Raw genomic sequence first — 23174 nt, forward strand, 5'->3', positions numbered from 1 at the left:
GAGAGAGAGAGAGAGAGAGAGAGAGAGAGAGAGAGAGAGAGAGAGAGAGAGAGAGAGAGAGAGAGAGAGAGAGAGAGAGATAACAGGCTGGAATTGGGTCCCTATTCAAACAAGGAAAGTATGGCAGGGTTGAGGACGGAAATAGATAATGCTACACTAACAACAATACAGTGTCTCCTCTGTGCGAGAGCAAGGGGAGAAGCTAGCATTTAGACCGGGTTTGGTTTTAAACTATGAGTAGGCATTTTCTATGGGCGAGGCTTTGTCATGGGTTGCCGTGTTGGAGGTTTGAAATCGAGGTGTGAGTTTGATACCGTTGTGTTTTGGTTACTGACATTGAAGTGGTAGGTGGATGTGTTGATATGTGAGAATGGCAACCAGACGCTGAACTGCTAGAGAGACGAGAGGGCAGGTCAGGATTCAGACTGCATTTCTCTCTCTCTCTCTCTCTTACTCTCTCTTCCTTTTTCTCGTCATTCTCCTCCTCCCTTTCTTTCTCTCTCTTCTTTTTTTCTTCCCTCTCCTTATCCTCCCTTTCTTTCTCTCTCTCGATCTACCTCTCTCTCCCTCCCTTCATCTATCTATATTCATCTCTCTTTCCCTTCCTCTCTTCCTCTCCCCCATAGGCTGGAAGGCAGGGGAGGTGTTCTCAGAATGGCTTTTGGTAAGAGAGGCAGAGTAGAGCAACAAGGCTGACACACACACACACACACACACACACACACACACACACACACACACACACACACACACACACACTGCAGTGGAACGGGGTGGTTGGTGGCACAGAGAACAATGGGCAATCCAATGTCTTCTCTCTCTGCCCTGTCTTCAAACCAGCCGACCCTACAGGGATCAACGCCGCCCTAAAACCTTTTCTTTCTCTCCCTCTTACCTCCTCAACCCTCGCTGTGACCCTATTTACCCTCTCTCTATGGATTGTAAACATGACTCTCTATAGTTAGAAATACATTTGACACGAGCCATTTAATACTACCCATATCTTCTTAGACCCCAATCAGACCATTTTAACTACAATAGTTTCTACCAATTTCATTTTCTACCAATCTTCCTTTACACCCCAAACTCCATTCAGGTTAAGCCTCCCTAAGGCCCCTCCATTGGCTTGACCCCTCTGTGCTCAATGAATGAATCAATCCCAAATGCCGTGACATTTCAGCGCAGGGCAGGAATCCTAGGCAAGGCTCCACACAGTCCACAGTGCAGGACAGGCCCGGTGACTGACTGGGTGGGACCCTCCTAAATAGGCCCATAGATGGCAGAGCTATCTCTAGGTGGAGCTCACTATCTCTGTCTGCTGATCCTGCTTTGAAGGGGGGGGGGGGGGGGGGTTGCAGCTGGTGTGCTAAACCGCCTTGAGGAAGCCACATTTCCCTACGCAATGAAATCACACGTTGTTGTGCAGTAGCCCTGTGACACACACACAAACACAAAAGTACCCTCCCCACACCAGCAAACGAGTCACAGCTATTCAGTTGTGACTGATTTGATTGAGGTTGGCAGGCCGCAGCAGCTGAAGTACATATCTGGCACAATTGCATACAGGCCTACTGTGTGTCTCTTATGTATTCTGTGTGATGATGTAATGCTATGCAAGATGAAAGAGACAAGCGCGCTCATTATATTTCTTATGTTTCTTATGTTTTCGCCAGTCTTTCAAAGCCTGGCAACCGGAGACATGTTTATGAAAGGAGAGCGTGTGAGAGAGAACGAGAGAGAGGTGAGAGAGAAAGAGAGGGATGTGAGAGAGCAGGAAAGGGATAAGGGGGGATCATTGTTTGCGCTTCAATAATTGTGTCCTAGTCAATGAGGGTTACAGGGAGTGTGGCCAAGACCCCCTCTTAGAGCTAGGGCCTACCCCCGTTACCCTATTTCCCTCCCCGCTGAGAGAGTATCCTGTGACCCTCCACTCCACCGGTGTAAAACGAGACCCCCTTTTTCACTGAAGTCATCTCACATATCTCATTGATTTCTACTCCTGTTTTTCTTTCTCTGTCTCTCTGTTTCCCTTCCTGTCTCTTTCTCGCTTTCTTTCTCCATGTCTCTCTCTCTCTCTCTGTCTCTTTCCTTTGTTCTCTACCTTTCATTTTCTCTCTCCCTCATTCTTTCTTTCTTTCTCTCGCTCTCTCTCTTCTATTAGCTGATTCGGGTCTAGACAGTATCTCTGTTCATTACTTTATTAAGAGATAAACACAGTACATTACAGTTAGGGATGTAAAGAGCGCGGCTCTGTTTCCAAAACCTTGATCTATTTGCGGTCAACGTTATGTGATCGAATACCATTGTCTTATCTTCTATGAATAATATGTAGAGGTATGTGTTTTGGTTGGCATATTTTCTACCACAGCGGTATTCAGCAATGGATCCCTTCAAGTCTTGTTTATGCGACAGAGAAGATTCTAGTAAAGAGAGTGGTGTGCATGCATGCTGACAGAGAGAGAGATGCCAGTAAAGCCCTTTAAACTGAATTGAATTGAATTGAGAGAGAGAGAGAGAGAGAGAGAGAGAGGGAGGGAGGGACAGCAAAATGCAGAGCAAGAGAGGGGGAGAGTGGAAGGTGTCAAAGCCATTAGCCCAGAGAAAGAGAGAGAAAAAAAGAGGGAAATGAGGGAATACCCAGGAGGGAGAGACGGACTGAACTAAACATGCAGCCATAGATACTGGATATCTGTAGTCTAGTCTCACAGGACAACAGGCTAAAGTGGCTTAGGTATCCCTAGACATTGATCTAAGGTCAGTTTAGCGTTTCTCCCACTAATGGTCGAGGTTACGATTGGAAGAGGGTAAGCTGATCCTAGATCTGTGCCTATGGTACACTCCTACCAGGAGTCTTACTGTCACAGACATGGCAGAGATGCAACACTGTGAACGCTAACGGATTGGAAACGTGTCTGTGGAAAGAGCGAGTAACCATACTGAGCGGTATAAATCTAACGGTGGCAAGACCATGGGGACGTAGACACTGGGGGAAACGTTGTTGTGTGGATGCGTTAAAGCGAGGCTCCACAACAAACAGATCCATGTATCCTGCTAGTCATGCAGTTCCATCCATATACGACAGCTGAGAACGTCTTGGCTTTCAAGACATAAGGTGGTGCTTCGTACCTCCATGTCACACATCTATCTTTCCATCCCTCCGTTGGCAGATAAAAGTGATATATAGGTGTTATAACGCGTCCTACCTCCAGTACTTTCCCAGTGATGTACTTCTTGCAGCTGTCACACTGGATGCCGTACATGGCATGGTAGTCCACCTCGCAGTAGGGGATCCCATCCCTAGTACAACACACACACACACACACATCAGAGATCCCCGTCAGCTTTTAATACATACTCTGTGACCTTCGGACACTCCGGACAGCTGCTATCGGAGAGAAAGAGAGAGAGTGACACAAACGAGAGCTAGCTTGAATTGCGGTGTAATACATGTCACATATCAAGTCCAGCATCGTCTGGAACTGTGAAAATAGATGGAAACCCAAGAGAGAGATGTTGTCCGAAATGGCACCCTATTTTCCCTCTATAGTGTACTACTATTGACCGAGGGCCCATAGGGTGCTACTTGGGACCCACACAGAGACTAGGAAAGAATTGTGAGCACCAAGAAAAGATAACTGCTCACTCTCTCCACTCTTTTTTTTCTATGGCTTGTTCCCTATATGGTGCACTACTTTTGACCGGGCCCAAGGCCCACAGGGCTCTGGTCAAAGATAGTGCACTATGTAGGGGATAGGGTGCCATTTGGGATGCCACCTGGAAGGGTGAGAGGTGTGGTTCAGAAGGGACAGGGGTTGGGGTGGGATGTGGTGCTCCTGAAGTGGTGTTAAGGCCTGGGGAACTGGGTGTTTTGGGGTTGTTCCATGAAATGACTGCCTTTTGTGTCTCTTTGATATTTGAAGTAGTAATTGTACACCAATATTGAAAGCCCATTATATTAAATGAAGTGCCCTTTAATATGGATCACATGGAGAATTCAATCAATCAGATTTTTTATATGAATAAAGACTTGCTAAAGTGGCAAAATTCAACCTGTTGTAATGTCACTCTGTACACCCTCTGTGACTCATAGGAAGATTTTAACCCACTTAACCCCACAATTTCTACAAGTTTTCACTATCATTATAAAGCCCTAGTTATTTTGCGGCTTTGACGAAGTCATTTCTGAAGATGATAATTGATTTAATGTGCTTAGTGATTCATTTACGCCTGTCCCTCATTCTAAGGTCAACCCTGTTACATGAACTGAACTCTCGTTTCAATATGGTGAAACAGTGAACATCTAAGAGTCAAATCATAGTGGAAAGGCTGGTGAGCTGGTTCTACCCTTTTCGGCCATTTTCCGGTGTTTTGTGGTGGAAAACTGAGCGGGTCAAACATAACACATCGACCATGTTATCCATCGATAGACAGGCTCGAAATGTTTTACAATAGAACCATTTTTGTGAAGCTTGCATACAACTGCCACTCCCTGTTTCACACAACAAGCGTCCATTTTCCCCGTCACGAGGGGATTTGTAGCCGATTTAAGATGAACTCATCCACCCTGTTATGGTCAACCCTGTTACGGTCAACCCTGTTACGGCCAAACCTGTTACTTTTGAGATGGGAAAACGTGTTATTTATGAAGGTCAGCATGTGCTCCTTATGACAGAATGTTCAAATGAGATGAAATCAAAAGGTTTTCTTGACCAAAGCTAACACTTTTCAAAAGGTGGAACAACCCTGTGGTGTCGTGGCGGTGTTAAGGTCACGAGGGACTCACTTGCTGATGTACTCTGCGTTGAGCACCTTGTTGCACACCTTACACTTGAAGCAGCCCAGGTGCCAGTGTTTGTCCAGCGCTACCAGGGACTGCTCGTTCTTAAACTCCTTCCCACAGCCACAGCAGTCTACATGGGGGAAAAGGGGGGGAGACAGAGAGAGGGGGGGGCGAGAGAGAGTGAGAGAGTCAGAGAGTCAGAGAGAGAGAGAGAGATAAGAGAGAGAGAGGGCGAGGGAAAGAGATAAGGGAATGGGAGAGAAAGACACAGGCATAAATAGAGAGATTTATCAGGAGGAGAGAAAGAAACAGACTGAAAAGTGATAGGAAGTGATGGAGCAAGACATACAGTATATCCTGTATAGGCTATGTAGAATGAGGGAGAGTGATAGTGAGATAAAAAAAGAAGAGGATGTGTAGTGTAGTGTGTGGTGACTTACTGTGGACAGCCTGTATGGGAGCAGGGCTGTTGGCAGGCAGGGGCTGTGTACAGTTTTGGCAGATACACTCTTTACCGTTAAATGTCACGCGGTCACCGGCAGGGAATGGCTGTCTATCAATCAATACACAAAGCAAGACACCATCAGTTCACAACACAAGTAAGATGTCACAATAGCACAGAGATTCAGGTCACCAAAACAGAATGCACTATCTTCGTGTATGCTTATGTGCTTTTGTTTGTGTTATACCTGTATGTGTGAAATGTCCATTACGTCAGATTATACGAGATGTAGCCCTGAACACAAATAATGAACTCACTTCCATACATAACTTCCTAGAAGGGAGCAGTATTACTGAAGGGTCCATTGTCTGTCACTACACTGCAGAATTAAAGGTGACGGGCAAACGTCTCCATATTTTATTTATTTCACCTTTATTTAACCAGGTAGGCTAGTTGAGAACGAGTTCTCATTTACAACTGCGACCTGGCCAAAGATAAAGCAAAGCAGCTCGACACATACAACAACACAGAGTTAAACACGGAATAAACAAACATACAATCAATAATGCAGTAGAAAAACCTATATACAGCATGTGCAAATGAGGTAGGATAAGAGAGGTAAGGCAATAAATAGGCTGTGGGGGCAAAGTAATTACAATATAGCAATTAAACACTGGAATGGTAGATGTGCAGAAGATGAATGTGCAAGTTGAGATACTGGGGTGCAAAGGACCAAGATAAATAAATAAATAAACACAGTATGGGGATGAGGTAGATTGGATGGGCTATTTACAGATGAGCTATGTACAGGTGCAGTGATCTATGAGCTGCTCTGACAGCTGGTGCTTATAGCTAGTGAGGGAGGTAAGAGTCTCAAGCATTAGTGATTTTTGCAATTCGTTCCAGTCATTGGCAGCAGAGAACTGGAAGGAGAGGTGGCCAAAGGAAGAATTGGCTTTGGGGGTGACCAGTGAGCTGAGATAAGGCGGGGCTTTACCTAGCAGAGACTTGTAGATGACCTGGAGCCAGTGGATTTGGCGACGAGTATGAAGCGAGGGCTAGCCAACGAGAGCATACAGGTCGCAGTGGTGGGTAGCATATGGGGCTTTGGTGACAAAACGGATGGCACTGTGATAGACTGCATCCAATTGGTTGAGTAGAGTGTTGGAGGCTATTTTGTAAATGACATCGCTGAAGTCGAGGATTGGTAGGATAGTCAGGTTTATGAGGGTATGCATGAGTAAAGAATGCTTTGTTGCGAAATAGGAAGACAATTCTAGATTTAACTTTGGATTGGAGATGTTTGATGTGAGTCTGGAAGGAGAGTTTACCGTCTAGCCAGACACCTAGGTATTTGTAGTTGTCCACATATTCTAAGTCAGAACCGTCCAGAGTAGTGATGCTGGACGGGCGGGCAGGTGCGGGCAGCGATCAGTTGAAGAGCATGCATTTAGTTTTACTTGCATTTAAGAGCAGTTGGAGGCCACGGAAGGAGAGTTGTATGGCATTGAAGCTCGCCTGGAGGTTAGTTAACAGTGTCCAAAGAAGGGCAAGAGGTTTACAGAATGGTGTCGTCTGCATAGAGGTGGATCAAAGAATCACCAGCAGCAAGAGCGACATCATTGATGTATACAGAGAAGAGAGTCGGCCCGAGAATTGAACCCTGTGGCACCCCCATATAAACCATAACACTTTCACTTTTTGCTTTCACTACATTTTGGCTGTCATTTCTACTTTCTTTTACGAAGACGGCATTTTCGGGCCACAGAATGCAAGGGTGACATCAATCGTGGACAAAAAGAAAATAATGATGGCTTAGGGCAAAACACACGCTACAGACATGGCTTTTATGAGTTATTTTACGGAACAGAAATGAAACAAATGATATTGGCGTGATGTGATAAGACACTGGTATATCTGGGGAATAAACATTTATGTCAATAATGATCACTCATATGCAGATAATGAGGTATATGATCTAGCTAGTTTGCTAGCTATAGCCAGTCAGTGAAGTTTATCAGTCGCCTAAGACAGATTGTCAGTGGGTTTCGTGTTGCCTTGGCTGAATCGAATTAAATTAAATTGTATTAGTCACATGCGCTGAATACAACAGGTGTAGACCTTACAGTGAAATGCCTACTTACAAGCCCCTAACCAACAATGCAGTTTAAAAAACACAAATAAGAATAAGAAATAAAAGTAACAAGTAATTAAAGAAGTCAGTGAGAGCTGATATAATGCTATGTTTATCACCCATTGCTCTATGCAACACCCCAAGGAGAAAGCACTGGTATCTAGGACTACACTGACACACTGTCACAGCCAGACTACTGGAAGGTCAAGAATAAGGAGACATGCACATGTGCAAGAAGGTGGATAAGTGGACACACTCACAAACACACATACACACTTTCATATCCCCCCACGATATGGACACTGTCACACTGTCACAGCCAGGCTACTGAGGTTCAAGAGTAAGGAGGGAGACCCCCCCCCCCTCACACACACACACACACACACACACACACACACACACACACACACACACACACACACACACACACACACACACACACACACACACACACACACACACACACACACTGCTGTGAAGTCTGGACTAACAATGTGCTCTTAGGCCAAGCCACAGACAACACCTGAAACTGCAGGAGTCTATCTCTTTCTCGCTCTCTCAACTCAATTCAAATGGCTTTATTGGCATGGGAAACGTGTTTAAATTGCCAAAGCAATATAATGAACAAAAGTAAAATAAACAATTAGAAGCAAACAGAAAACATTACACTCACAAAAGTTTCAAAAGAATAGAGACATTTCAAATGTTACAGTATGGCTACAGTATATACAGTGTTGTAACAATGTGCAAATAGTTGAAGTACAAAAGGGAAAATAAATAAACAGAAATACAGGTTGCATTTACAATGGTGTTTGTTCTGAACTGGTTGCCCTTTTCTTGTGGCAACAGGTCACACATATTGCTGCTGTGATGGCACTGTGGTATTTCCCCTAACAGATATGGGAGTTTATTAAAATTGGATTTGTTTTCAAATTCTTTGTAGGCCTATGTAATCTGAAGGAAATATGTGTCTCTAATGCAGTCAAACATTTGGCAGGAGGATAGGAAGTGCAGCTCAGTTTCCATCTCATTTTGTGGGCAGTGTGCACATAGCCTGTCTTCTCTCAAGACCCAGATCTGCCTACAGCAGCCTCTCTCAATAGCAAGGCTATGCTCACTGGGTCTGTACATAGTCAAAGCTTTCCTTAATTTTGGGTCAGTCACAGTGGTCAGGTAGTGGTCAGGTAAACAAAATTGTTTTAATGTAACCTTTATTTAATTAGGCAAGTCAGTGAAGAACAAATTCTTATTTACAATGACAGCCGGGCCAATTGTGCGCCGCCCTATGGGACTCCCAATCACGGCCAGATGTGATACAGCCTGGATTAGAACCAGGGACTGTAGTGACACCTCTTGCACTGAGATGCAGTGCCTTAGACCGCCTGCGCCACTCGGGAGCCCTAATAGGGCCAAAGGGCATCCCAGTGTCCTCTGTTTTTTTGGTTAATTCTTTCCAACGTGTCAAGTAGTTATCTTGTTGTTTTCTCATAATTTGGTTGGGTCTAATTGTGTTGCTGTCCTGGGGCTTTGTGGGGTCTGTTTGTGTTTGTGATCAGAGCCCCAGGACCAGCTTGCTGAGGGGCTCTCCTTCGCCTGCTATGAGGAGAACACAGTGCCACCAACGCGGCCCCCTCCCAAGGACTGTGGGCTCTCGTTCTCCGTGGCCGACGTGAGTAAGACATTTAAGCGTGTAAACCCTCGGAAGGCTGCCGGCCCAGACGGCATTCCGCGTCCTCAGAGCATGCGCAGACCAGCTGGCTGGAGTGTTTACAGACATATTCAATCTCTCCCTGTCCCAGTTCGCTGTCCCCACTTGCTTCAAGCTGTCCACCATTGTTCCTGTACCCAAGAAAGCAAAGGTAACTGGAAGTAAATGACAATTGCCCCATAGCACTCACTTCTTTCATCGTGAACTGTTTTGAGAGGCTAGTTAAGGATCATATCACCTCTACCTGACCTGACACCCTAGACTTAGACCCACTTCAATTTGCTTACCGCCCCAATAGATCCACAGACGATGCAATCGCCATTGCACTGCACACTGCCTTATCCCATCTGGACAAGAGGAATACCTACGTCAGAATGCTGTTCATTGACTATAGCTCAGCCTTTAACACCATAGTACCCTCCAAGCTCATCATTAAGCTCAGGGCCCTGGGTCTGAACCCTGCCCTGTGCAGCTAATCGTGGACTTCAGGAAAAACCAGAGGGAGCACACCCCTATCCACATCGACAGCACACCAGCGGAGAAGATAGAAATCTTCAAGTTCCTCGGCGTACACATCACTGACAATCTGAAATGGTCCACCCACATAGACAGTCCACCCACGCAACAGCGCCTCTTCAACCTCAGCAGGCTGAAGAAATATGGTTTGGCCCCTAATACCCTCACAAACTTTTACAGACGTACAATTGAGAGCATCCTGTCGGGCTGTATCACCGCCTGGTAGGGCAACTGCACCGCCCGCAACCGCAGGGCCGTCTAGAGGGTGGTGCGGTCTGCCCAACGCATCACCGGGGGCAAACTACCTGCCCTCCAGGACACCTACAGCACCCGATGTCACAGGAAGGCCAAAAAGATCATCAAGGACATCAACCACCCGAGCCACGGCCTGTTCACCCCGCTATCATCCAAATGGCGAGGTCAGTACAGGTCCATCAAAGCTGGGACAGAGAGACTGAAAAACAGCTTCTATCTCAAGGGCATCAGACTGTTAAATAGCCATCACTAGCCGGCTACCACACGGTTACTCAACCCTGCACCTTAGCGGCTGCTGCCCTATTTACATAGACATGGAATCACTGGCCACTTTAATAATGGAACACTAGTCACTTTAATAATGTTTACATGCTGCTTTACTCATCTCATATGTATATACCTTATTCTAGTATTTTAGTCAATGCCACTCTGACATTGATCGTCCTATTATTTATATATTTCTTAATTCCATTATTTTACATTTAGATTTGTGTATTGTTGTGAATTGTTAGATACCACTGCACTGTTGGAGCTAGGAACGCAATCATTATTTGGTGTTTTGCATTGTACAAGGAGGGTGTTTTTGCCGAATTCTCAATTTGGTGTTTATCCCATTTTGTGAATTCTTGATTTGTGAGCAGGCCCCAGAAGTATTTTTAGCCAGATCCTAATTGGGATCCTAATTTTGATGGCATAGAAGGCCCTTTTTCTCCCTCATCATTCAAAGCTTTGTGGACGTTGTTTAGGCTGAGGTAGGTATCGGTTTGTGTGTGCTCTAGGGCAACGGTGTCTAGATGGATTTTGTATTTGTAGTTCTGCGAACTGAACCTTTTTTGGAACACCTTCATTTTTGTCGTAGTGAGATTCACTATCAATGCTCAGGTCTGGCAGAATCTGTGCAGAAGATCTAGGTGCTGCTGTAGGCACTCCTTGGATGGAGACAGAAGCACCAGATCATCAGCAAACAGTAGACATTTGACTTCAGATTCTAGAAGGGTGAGGCCGGGTGCTGCAGTGCCCTTACCAATTAGTTTATATAAATGTTGAAAAGGGTGGGGCTCAAGCTGCATCCCTGTCTCACCCCATTGACTAACACGAGAATTGGATTTAGGGGATGACAGGGGAGAGGACGGAAACGGATAATGCTAGCCTCAGGGATAATACAGTGTCTCCTTTGTACGAGAGCAAGGGGAAATGCTAGCGTTACCATATTTTATATCATAACGGTGGAATAGACGATGGATACATTTAGAATGTGTTAGGTTTTGAAGTCCTAAAATGATGAGTAGAGAGAGAGAGAGAGAGAGAGAGAGAGGTGGATAGAGTGCTAACACTAATCAGATGTTTTTGGACCAATGAATTGCGGATCATGTTTCACCCTCAAATCCCACACAAGAACACAGTGTATGACACAAACACGTGGCACATGCACAACCCACCCACCCAGGCACACACAGACACTCAGTGGGAAACCTAACACTGCTCTAGAAATAAGTGGCCTGTGAGTTCCTAACCACACACTTAACATTCCTGCTTCAGTGCGAAAGAGGCTCCCATTACCTTCCAAGACCTGATAAACCACATCACTTTCCCACACACACATACAGTATACACACATACAGTATTCAATTTGAATGAGTTAGGGATTGCAGGTCAAACTACGGTACTGAGAGTGTCTTCAAAGCGTCCACATGCCCATTTGAATGTGGGCACCCATCTGTCTGTGTGTCTGAGTATCCCTTAGGGGTGTATGCACTCGTGTCTCCACCACTGTTGGTGATGTGTGTGTATGTGTATGTGTATGCGTGTGTGTGTGTCCACCCCCCACCCCTGTGTGTGTGTCTGCCATCGTGTATGTACGCATGCAATTAGTGTGTGTGTGTGTCTCTTACTTGCAGCTGGCGCAGACGAAGCAGCGTGGGTGGTAGGTCTTGCCCAGGGCCGACACCACCTCTCCCTCGATGAACTCCTCACAGCTAAAGCAGCGCGTGCCGTACATCCGCTGGTAGTCCAGGGTGCAGATGTACTCCCCCTGGCGCACAAAGAACCCCCCTTGGGCCAGGTCAACGCCACACACTGCACGGAAGGGGGAAAAGGGGGAGAGAGTGGGGAGAGAAAGAGAGGAGAACACAATTAGGCATAGGATCAAAGATAGCAGTGTGTTGTCATGAGGGCTAAATTGCATGAGGAGGTGGTGCAGATGGATAACTCTAGCTGAAATTCACGAGGAGAGGTCCAAAGAAGAGAGGGGGATAAGGACACAGTAGATAACACCAACACTGAGCTCAGAGAGCTTGAGTGACAGTCTGGAACAAGTCAGAGGACGAGCATTTTGCCACGCAAGAGTCTGTTCTACACATCCTCTTGTTTTCATTAACCACTGTGGCTGGCAGCAACATACCACTGAGAAACAGCACACACACATATACATTCATGCTACAGTACACACAACTTCGGATACTCTTACTTACTGTTGCTAATACTGCACAATTTAAACATTTGCCCCCCAATCCACCCTTCCCTGATACATGTGTAAATATTGGACTATAAATTGTTGGACGGTGAGCTCTATTTTCGGCCGGTGTTAAGGGGGCACTAGTGTCAAACGCACGTTAGTTAGCAATCTCATCATGTAAAAACTGGTGCACTGGCATTTTCCAGCCTTAACGCCAGGATCAGCAATTTACCCGTCTTATATCAGCTTGCTTGTGGGGTGGAAATATTAGAGGTGAGTCCTTAAAAACATGATCCAAAGTGCAAATTTCAGGCAGCACTGACGGGGATATTTAAGACCAATCAAAAGCTGGTTTTAGCGGTAAATCAGTTGGTTATGGCATGAATATTGACATATTTAGAAACATAAAAAAGTTGTATTTTTTCCCCATTTCGTTTTATTTGATTAAAAACCAAGTATAGCCTCCCCTCCTCTCAAATAAGGCTTTTTCTGTCTGCCCAATGCAATCACATTAGTCAAATCCGTCGATAAAGGGTTTGGCTCCTGAGACCGACTGGAAAGTCATCTTAAAAACCAAAGCCTTATTAAAATATCAAGTTTGAGAGGAGTAAAACAGTGAGCTGACATTCCCTTTTTATCTATGTATTGTAGGCAGGCCCACATTATTTTAGTCATGCAGGTCCCGTTTTGGACGTCCGTAAAACCCCTTCCACGATGTAGGCTACGTGCTCATGCCCTTTATGAAACGAGAGATGAGTATCTCGGTGAATACCTGGTGAACCTTGTATTTAGAAGCTATCTGTAACCTGTAAAAAATAGCTTGTTTTCCGTTTAATTTTATTACAACCAAACTTATTAGAATGATTCACCTTCCTGGTTTTATGGTGACAACGTCCGTTGTGCACTTGCAACGCAACTTCTGGAGATATGTGATTGCGATCTGATCTGTAAGACGGTTCCGATTCTGTTCATAAAACATAGGTCTATTTGGGAGCAGTATAACAGGGAGTGGACATTCTATTTATATTGGATCTTTGTCCAGCTACTGTGAAAAGTTTGGATGTGCGTAAAACCCTCCATAGTCTGCGTCGTTTTAATATTATATGCCCACTGAGAGAAATGACGGTGCCTGTAAGTGTGATATAGTGTCACGTCCTCACCAATATTTAGGTATTATTTGTATTATATTTGGTCAGGACGTGGCAGAGGTATATTTGTTTTGTATTATGTGGTTTTGTGTGTGGTGTAGTGGGGTGTGTTAGTTTTGGTATAGGTTCTAGGTTTGTTTTTCTATGTGTAGTTTTGGGTGCTGGACTCTCAATTGGAGGCAGGTGTTTCTAGTTGCCTCTGATTGGGAGTCCTATAAGTAGGTGTGTGTTTGTTTGGTAGGTTGTGGGTAGTTGTATTTTGCACTGTGTTTATTATGCCTGTAAAACTGTCACTAGTCTTATTTCGTTTTCTTGTTTTCCCTCCGTGTTCACATTCATTTAATAAATTAAGATGATGAGCACTAACTCCTCTGCGTATTGGTCCACGTTCTCCGACGATGATTTCGCTATATCGTCTGACGACGAAGATTTCTGTGACATATAGCCTATGTTGTTTTGTTTGGTTTAGAATTTGATTAGAATTTATTTGTTCTCTTTTTAGGCCTTATCAATAATTAACTGAATCTTTCTTATTGACAATGTTTGGCATGTTCATGCTCAGCTATAATTTAATTTACAGTAGGCCTAGCCCCTATATCAGTGTGAACGCTATTGAAGCCATGCAATTACTTAGAACAATGTGGACTGCAAATGGGTTCAAGTTAACGTAATTAGCAAAGATAGGTCTACATTTTGTTATTTCGTTTCTGTAAGCCATTTAGCCTCTTGAAGTTCGCCTAGGATAGGGGGCGCTACAGCGCTTTTAAAAAAAAATGTGTGCCCATTTTAAACGGCCTCCTACTCAAACTCAGAAGCTAGGATATGCATATAATTAATAGTTGTGGATAGAAAACACCCTAAAGTTTCTATAACTGTTTGAATGGTGTCTGTGAGTATCGCAAAGTGTGATTACCCAGTAAAGTTATTTTTAAATCTGGCATTGCAAGTGCTTTCAAGAGATGTTAATCTATAAATCTTAGAATGACAATATTACATTTTAAAAATGTTTTCGAATAGTAATTTAGTAAATTGTAGCGCTGTTTCACCGGATGCATTTGAGGGAAAATAGTTAGTCAACGTCACGCGCCGATGTAAAATGCTGTTTTTATATATAAATATGAACTTTATTGAACAAAAGAATGCATGTATTGTGTAACATGATGTCCTAGGAGTGTCATCTGATGAAGATTGTCAAAGGTTAGTGCTGCATTTAGCTGTTTTTTGGTTATTTGTGATGCATGTGGTTGGTCGGAAAATGGCTATGTGGCTACTTTGACGATATACTCCTCTAACATAATCTAATGTTTTGCTTTTGCTGTAAAGCCTTTTTGAAATCGGACGACGTGGTTCAATTCAGGAGAGGTGTATCTATAAAACGATATAAAATAGTCCTATATTTGAAAAAATATATATATTACATTTTGTTATGAATATGGCGATAGGATTTTTCGCTGGATGTTGATCCCGCATACGGGACGGAGACCGTCAAGAGGTAACATATAACGGACTAACATCGGAATTGGAGTTGATTCCAAGGGAATACATAAAACGCCGTAAATACACAACTTCAAGCAACCACATATTTCGCCATGGAGCACGTTCTGATTGGCCAGTGACGGGCCAAGCCTCGACCCACCCACAACTTGTTCAGTCATCAAAACCCAGCCCTTCACGCCAACGCCAGGAAGTGTGCCGATAATTGTGATGGTGAAAATAGCAAAAAGATTTGTGACACACGCATGAAGATGTAGTGCTACCGCATGCACTTAGATTTACCAACGCGCTAGGTTTGTTAAAATAGAGCCCCATGTGTATCCTGTACATACAACAAATACAACTTGAAACTCTCCTCTCTCTGTCTCTCTCGAACTTAATAACCACTGAAACAATACATTAACCATGGCAACAACACACAATACACAAAACCCCCTTGACGTCACTCCCTGGACACGCCCGCTGGAAAGCTCAATCCCTTTTCCAGTCATTTAATAAAACAAAGTGAATTCCTTTCTTTTCACAGGCACCGATAGGTTTTCACTCCCTCTTTTCTCCGAAAAAGAAGGGAAGGAGAGGAAGAAAGAGTGATGTTTCAGCTGCTCAGCGTTACACCACGGGAATCATTGTGGCCCACTGCAACTTCTTTACAACCTTATGACAACCTTTTAACAACCTGACCCAGGGAAGCACCATCCCAATAAAAGAGCTGCCAAACAATAACCATTGAATGTTGCTCAGGAAGTGGTGGACATATTTTCCAATGGAAGCTCGATTCTCATTGGTTAGAGCCACACTAGAATGTAACACATGCAGCCAGCTTTCTAATATCCGGGCCTGTGGGATGAACCCTGTCCAGAGTTGCCTTTGTGTGCATGCGTGTGTTTGTGTGTGTGCGTGTGAGTGTTTGTGCTTGCATGTGAACCTTGTCCTGAATACGATCATAACACTCTGGCCCAGCCGGGTAAACCTGGAAGCTGCTGGACATGAGGCAACAAGCATTGTTTTCAACATGTCTTATAGTGATTGGACTAGAAAGGGTTAATTGCGAGGGATCAAACTGTACATAACACAATGTACTGTATGATGTGGTGACAATAGTTAGTGTTACTTGTAGATCTGTGAGTGGATATATTGGTTCTATTCTACGTTTGGAGACCGTATATAGTTATGTTGCTCTTATGCAACCAGGTTGAACTGTGAAACTATCGTACTATCAGTCAGTCCTCTACAGAACATTCCTCATACCTCTCTCCTTGATTCAGGTCCCTAATGGGTCAGAGGAATTATGAAACAACTAAAAGGAGTGTTTAAATCCTGGCGCCACCCTAGATCCACTGACCCTCTGCCAGCACCGCGGGTAACCTGAACCAACATCTCGCTCTCTCTGTTTCTCTCTCGATCCCTCGCTCACTCTCTCCTGAGAGAGGGAAAGAGAGAGGGAAAGAGAGAGAGAGAGAGAGAGAGAGAAAAAGAGAGTGAAGGTCCTAAGAGGGTCTACAGCAGGCTTGTCTTTCACAGATAGATATTTATACCTGCAGCAGATGGTCTACCACAGACCACAGAAAGGATTTATCTGTATAAGGAGGGGGAAATGTAGGGGAAGTGGAGGTGCATTACAGTAATGCAGGCTCATGGTGACGATGTTGATGATTACCAAGGTCAACCCCACAAAAATGCAGGTCAGGTACAGTGGTTCCTCAATTAAAAGTTTTGAGGTTATGCCGTGACCACTTTGTGGTAGATAGTGGCATATTGTGGTAAATTGCTCATTCCTTCATTGCGCCACACTATCACAAGTGGGAGTTAGAACGCTGATTATGCTTTTGGCATTGCTTTCGGTTTCTCCCCCTCGAAAATCAGACAGAAAGAATTCTAAGATTACAAACTAGCTTTATTTACCACAGTGTGGAGCGACTGACTGCCTGCTCTATATAGAGTGAGTTTCTGAAACATGGAGTCCTTTTTTGATGATGCGAAGAAGAAACTGAATGAGAGTCCAGCGAGGATAAGGACGGAAAAAGGTTGCCCATGTTTTCAAGAACTGGGCTATTTCATTTATTTGTTACGAGTTTATTTAGGCAATTTAATGTATTAGTTTAGGCTTGGCCTATTTAGTAGGCTATTTTGTCAGCATGAAGCTGAGTGACTCACTCATTTCTGGCTTTGGATCTTAATAAATAAGTACCTCCATTCTTTCTAATCGTCTTTAATAAAGAAATGTTTTGACCAAGTTAATCTGTTCATGTGTGTGTACATCTGTTCAATTATTTGTTACGTTGTGATTAAAATGAAGAATGTAAACTAAAGAAATCAAATAAATCCTATTCATAATTAATAATCAGATTTGTGTTGTGAGCTGTCATTTTTCCTATATTTTTTTTTACTCTTTTTTTTGTTACAACGCAAAACATACACATACAAACGACAACATCACACAAGCATCAACTACATCACACCTGCTCAGACCCACATGCTCACACCCCCCCCCATCTGCAGCTCCTGCATCACTCTCAACCACATGGCCTCAAACTGCACCATTTTGTTTCTCTACGTTGCCCACGCACTTTCAACATTTGGATAATAAAGCACTTGACCTTTCCATTGTGTTCATGATGGAGGATTGGTTGATTCCCAGTTTTTAAGTATATGTTTTTTCAAGATAAAAGAAAAGTATCGTCCAACCCATCGGATATCTCACTGCACCCTCATATGCCAAGTCTTGAAATATGCAGACAGACAGATTAAAAGTACATTTCCATTGAAATACTTCTGGACAACCAACATTCTAACTTTTGGATTTGATCAAATTCCCAGAAGGCGTGGATTATAACAACCTAATAAAAAATGAACCTGGTAATCTAACTGAATTTACTGAAGACCTATGGGTTTAACCTTCTGAATGAATGATTATATTGAAGAAAGAAGCTGCCTCTAATGAGTTCCAAGAGCCGATCCATTACCCAATAAAATAACATCAATTGGTTTAGCCTAATTGTTTCTATGACTACCGACAGTAGGCTATTATTCCTTTTTCTGCACGAATTAATTTGTCTGCATGTCTATGGAACATTTTGCTAAACAGAAACAATGTCATGAATTAAGAACAATATATTAACATTTTCACAATGCATTGTGGCACATTGACAACTCAAAACGCTTTGAAAGAGCCTAATAATATTAGCCAACAAATAAAGCCACTAAATCCATAAAATCAAAAACAGTCCATTCATTACTCAGATCTCTTCAAATTGCTGTGCAGGAAGAGGATGGTCACGGGAGCCCGGTCACGGGATCGCAGCTGGCTTCTCTCTGACACCACAAATCCATCTGTAGGTGACGCTTTATCCTTTGGAACCACAGAATTACCAGGTGAAGAGTAGGCTGTTTCCTTGCCTCCAAGTCGAGCGTGGCCTCTTTGAAGCGATAGAGGAAAGCAACAAGATCCACAAGTATTCTTTCACAGTAGCTGGCCTCATGTTATCTGCAGTTTGGAGCTGGGAACTGTCCCACTCCGTGGCGAATAGCACCCTCTCCACGAGCAAACACTCTTTGTTCATGTGGTGGACTGTAAGGCAAAAGTACCCTATTTTTAAAAAATCGGCACCCACATGTCAAGTGTAATTGCACCATTGTATTTACCCATGTTCTCTCTCAACTCCGGGACCTCCGCCAGCTGATTATTTTGCCCGTTGCAGGACAGTGCAAGAGGAGAGAGATGCTCAGACAGAAACATTCACACCTCCATTCATTTACAAAGGGATAGTCTAATATCTCGGCTAGGTGTGAAATATCCCACAATTTGTGCCACAGTTTAGACTACAGATAGATGCTGCGGTCAGTCAGAGTTGTCCTATTGTGAAGTGTAACCAGCATCCTGGAGTCGCCTCTTCACTGTTGACGTTGAGACTGGTGTTTTGCGGGTACTATTTAATAAAGCTGCCAGTTGAGGACTTGTGAGGTGTCTGTTTCTCAAACTAGACACTCTAATGTACTTGTCCTCTTGCTCAGTTGTGCACCGGGGCCTCCCACTCCTCTTTCTATTCTGATTAGAACCAGTTTGCGCTGTTCTGTTAAGGGAGTAGTACACAGCGTTGTACAAGATCTTCAGTTTCTTGCCAATTTCTCGCATGGAATAGCCTTCATTTCTCAGAACAAGAATAGACTGACGAGTTTCAGAAGAAAGGTCTTTGTTTCTGGCCATTTTGAACCTGTAATCGAACCCACAAATGCGGATGCTCCAGATACTCAACTAGTCTAAAGAAGGCCAGTTTTATTGCTTCTTTAATAAGAACAACACTTTTCAGCTGTGCTAACATAATTGCAAAAGGGTTTTCTAATGATCAATTAGCCTTTTAAAATTATAAACTTGGATTAGCTAACACAACGCGTGCCATAGGAACACAGGAGTGAAAGTTGCTGATGATGGGCCTCTGTACGACATTGTAGATATTCCATATAGAATATGCCGTTTCCAGCTACAATAGTCATTTAAAACATTAACAATGTCTACACTATATTTCTGATAAATTTGATGTTATTTTAATTGACTTTTTTTTTTTTAAAACAAGGACATTTCTAAGTGACCCCAAACTTTTGAACGGTAGTGTATGTACATATATATATATATATATATATATATATATACAACGGGGACTCAAGTATGTTGACAGAATCAAGCCTTATATATATATATATATACACTGCTCAAAAAAATAAAGGGAACACTTAAACAACACGTCCTAGATCTGAATGAAAGAAATAATCTTATTAAATACTTTTTACTTTACATAGTTGAATGTGCTGACAACAAAATCACACAAAAATAATCAATGGAAATCCAATTTATCAACCCATGGAGGTCTGGATTTGGAGTCACACTCAAAATTAAAGTGGAAAACCAAACTATAGGCTGATCCAACTTTGATGTAATGTCCTTAAAACAAGTCAAAATGAGGCTCAGTAGTGTGTGTGGCCTCCACGTGCCTGTATGACCTCCCTACAACGCCTGGGCATGCTCCTGATGAGGTGGAGGATGGTCTCCTGAGGGATCTCCTCCCAGACCTGGACTAAAGCATCCGCCAACTCCTGGACAGTCTGTGGTGCAACGTGGCGTTGGTGGATGGAGCGAGACATGATGTCCCAGATGTGCTCAATTGGATTCAGGTCTGGGGAACGGGCGGGCCAGTCCATAGCATGAATGCCTTCCTCTTGCAGGAACTGCTGACACACTCCAGCCACATGAGGTCTAGCATTGTCTTGCATCAGGAGGAACCCAGGGCCAACCGCACCAGCATATGGTCTCACAAGGGGTCTGAGGATCTCATCTCGGTACCTAATGGCAGTCAAGCTACCTCTGGCGAGCACATGGAGGGCTGTGCGGCCCCCCAAAGAAATGCCACCCCACACCATGACTGACCCACCGCCAAACCGGTCATGCTGGAGGATGTTGCAGGCAGCAGAACGTTCTCCACGGTGTCTCCAGATTCTGTCACGTCTGTCACGTGCTCAGTGTGAACCTGCTTTCATCTGTGAAGAACACAGGGCGCCAGTGGCGAATTTGCCAATCTTGGTGTTCTCTGGCAAATGCCAAACGTCCTGCACGGTGTTGGGCTGTAGTAAGCACAACCCCCACCTGTGGTCGTCGGGCCCTCATACCACCCTCGTGGAGTCTGTTTCTGACCGTTTGAGCAGACCCATGCACATTTGTGGCCTGCTGGAGGTCATTTTGCAGGGCTCTGGCAGTGCTCCTCCTGCTCCTCCTTGCACAAAGGCGGAGGTAGCGGTCCTGCTGCTGGGCTGTTGCCCTCCTACGGCCTCCTCCACGTCTCCTGATGTACTGGCCTGTCTCCTGGTAGCGCCTCCTTGCTCTGGACACTACGCTGACAGACACAGCAAACCTTCAAACCTTCCAACAAAGTGTTGGAGAAGAAAGTAAAAGTGCAATATGTGCCATGTAAAAAAGCTAATGTTTAAGTTCCTTGCACAGAACATGAGAACATATGAAAGCTGGTGGTTCCTTTTAACATGAGTCTTCAATATTCCCAGGTAAGATGTTTTAGGTTGTAGTTATTATAGGAATTATAGGACTATTTCTCTCAATACGATTTATATTGCATATACCTTTGACTATTGGATGTTCTTATAGGCACTTTAGTATTGCCAGTGTAACAGTATAGCTTCCGTCCCTCTCCTCGCTCCTACCTGGGCTCGAACCAGGAACACATCAACAACAGCCACCCTCGAAGCAGCGTTACCCATGTAGAGGAAGGGAAAAAACTACTCCAAGTCTCAGAGCGAGTGACGTTTGAAACGCTATTAGCGCGCACCCGGCTAACTAGCTAGCCATTTCACATGGGTTACACCAGCCTAATCTTGGGAGTTAATAGGCTTGATGTCATAAACAGCGCAATGCATTGCAAAGGGCTGCTGGCAAAACGCACAAAAGTGCTATTTTGAATGAATGCTTACGAGCGTGCTGCTGCCTACCATCGCTCAGTCAGACTGCTCTATCAAATCATAGACTTAATTATAACATAATAACACACAGAAACACGAGCCTTAGGTCATTAATATGGTCTAATCCGGAAACTATCATCTCGAAAACAAAACGTTATTCCTGTTACATTGCCCAACCTTCAGTGTTATGTCATAATTATGTAAAATTCTGACAAATTACCCAAAGTGTTGCATATACCCTGACTGCGTGCAATGAACGCAAAATGACACAATTTCAGCTGGTTAATATTGCCTGCTAACCTGGATTTCATTTAGCTAAATGCAGGTTTAAAAATATATACTTCTAGACTTCAGGCTAGATAAACTAGTAAAATCATCAACCATGTGCAGTTAACTCGTGATTATGATTGATTGATTGTTTTTTATAAGATAAGTTTAATGCTAGCTAGCAACTTACCGTAGCTTCTTACTGCATTACAACCTTCTGAGGTTACGCGAAAGCAGGTGGTTAGAGCGTTGGACTAGTTAACCGTAAGGTTGCAAGATTGAATTTTTTTTAATCAAAATAAAATAAAAATATCGGCAAAATACCGATTTCCGATTGTTATGAAAACTTGAAATCGGCCCTAATTAATCGGCCATTCCGATTAAATCGGCCGACCTCTATTCGAGAATGGTGTTTTCCCGCTAATTGCATTTCGGAATATTTGCTCTTACTGCAGTGCGCGCACTGCTGCGCTTATAATGTAAAGAAATAGCCTAATAGTTATCAACATTTGAAGCTGTTAGGTTTTAATTCTCAGAGTAAACAAAAACTCTACGGACACTATGAAAGCTTAACCAAGTTTATTCTGCCTAGAAGATCAATACAGCTGCATTAGACAAAAACATTTTCACACAAGCACTGATATTTAACCGTTCCTCATAGGCTGAGTCTCCTCCTACTCATCTGTACAAACATCGTTCTTTACTGCTAAGCAGGACACTAGTGATACGGGCCATAAACTTTTATTTCTCCCTTAAAGTGACCTGACCTGACCTCAACCCCCTTCCATCACCAATCCATGGCTCTCTCCCCTCATCAATGCCTGCTACATGTAATCGCTTCCCTGCACTCAACACATTCCAAGCTTTGTTGCACACACAAAATAATACCTTCCTCCTACAGATAACCATTAACTTCTGGTGTAGACCCTCTAAACCTCAGCACTCCATCAGTGACATGAATAAGTATATTTTCATATTCTCAGAACCCAACAAAGCTAAACGTTGTGATCTGTTGCATCAGCCTCATTATTTTTCTTTTTTTTATGTCCCACAACTGTCCCAGAGTATGTCTGGAATATTTATTTCTCGCACAGGACAAACTGACCAATAGAATAAGCCAACTTTTCTACTATGGACGGTTGGTAGATTGACATAGGTGTCACGCCCTGACCATAGAGAGCCCTTGGGGTTCTCTATGGTGTAATAGGTCAGGGCGTGACTAGGGGGGTTTCTGGGTATTATATTTCTATGTTGGTGTGTGTGTATGGTTCCCAATTGGAGGCAGCTGATAATCGTTACCTCTAATTGGGGATCATACTTAGTGTGTCCGTTTTCCCACCTGCTATGTGGGATATTGTTTTGTTATGAGTGCCTATTTGCGCTACTTATTTCACAATCGTTATATTTTGGTTGTTTTGGAAGTTTCACTATCATTAAAATGTGGAACTCTACTCACGCTGCACCTTGGTCCAATTATTCATACGACGGTCGTGACAATAGGCTAGTACTTTTGCTG

General features: G+C 43.6%; 1 protein-coding gene across 1 annotated transcript in view; it reads right to left on the reverse strand.

Annotated features, from left to right (window-relative positions):
• LOC115194927 (actin-binding LIM protein 2) overlaps positions 1–23174 on the reverse strand; it is a 69456-nt gene that overhangs the window by 28791 nt on the left and 17491 nt on the right. Inside the window, exons 3-6 of the mRNA XM_029754847.1 lie at positions 11728–11911; positions 5221–5333; positions 4784–4910; positions 3024–3297 (exon numbers count right to left, since the gene is read on the reverse strand). Coding sequence (XP_029610707.1) covers positions 3024–3297; positions 4784–4910; positions 5221–5333; positions 11728–11911 — 698 coding nt within the window. The remainder of the gene's footprint in view (positions 1–3023; positions 3298–4783; positions 4911–5220; positions 5334–11727; positions 11912–23174) is intronic.

This window comes from Salmo trutta, chromosome 5 (assembly GCF_901001165.1).
Source record: "Salmo trutta chromosome 5, fSalTru1.1, whole genome shotgun sequence".
Taxonomy (NCBI): Eukaryota; Metazoa; Chordata; class Actinopteri; order Salmoniformes; family Salmonidae; genus Salmo; species Salmo trutta.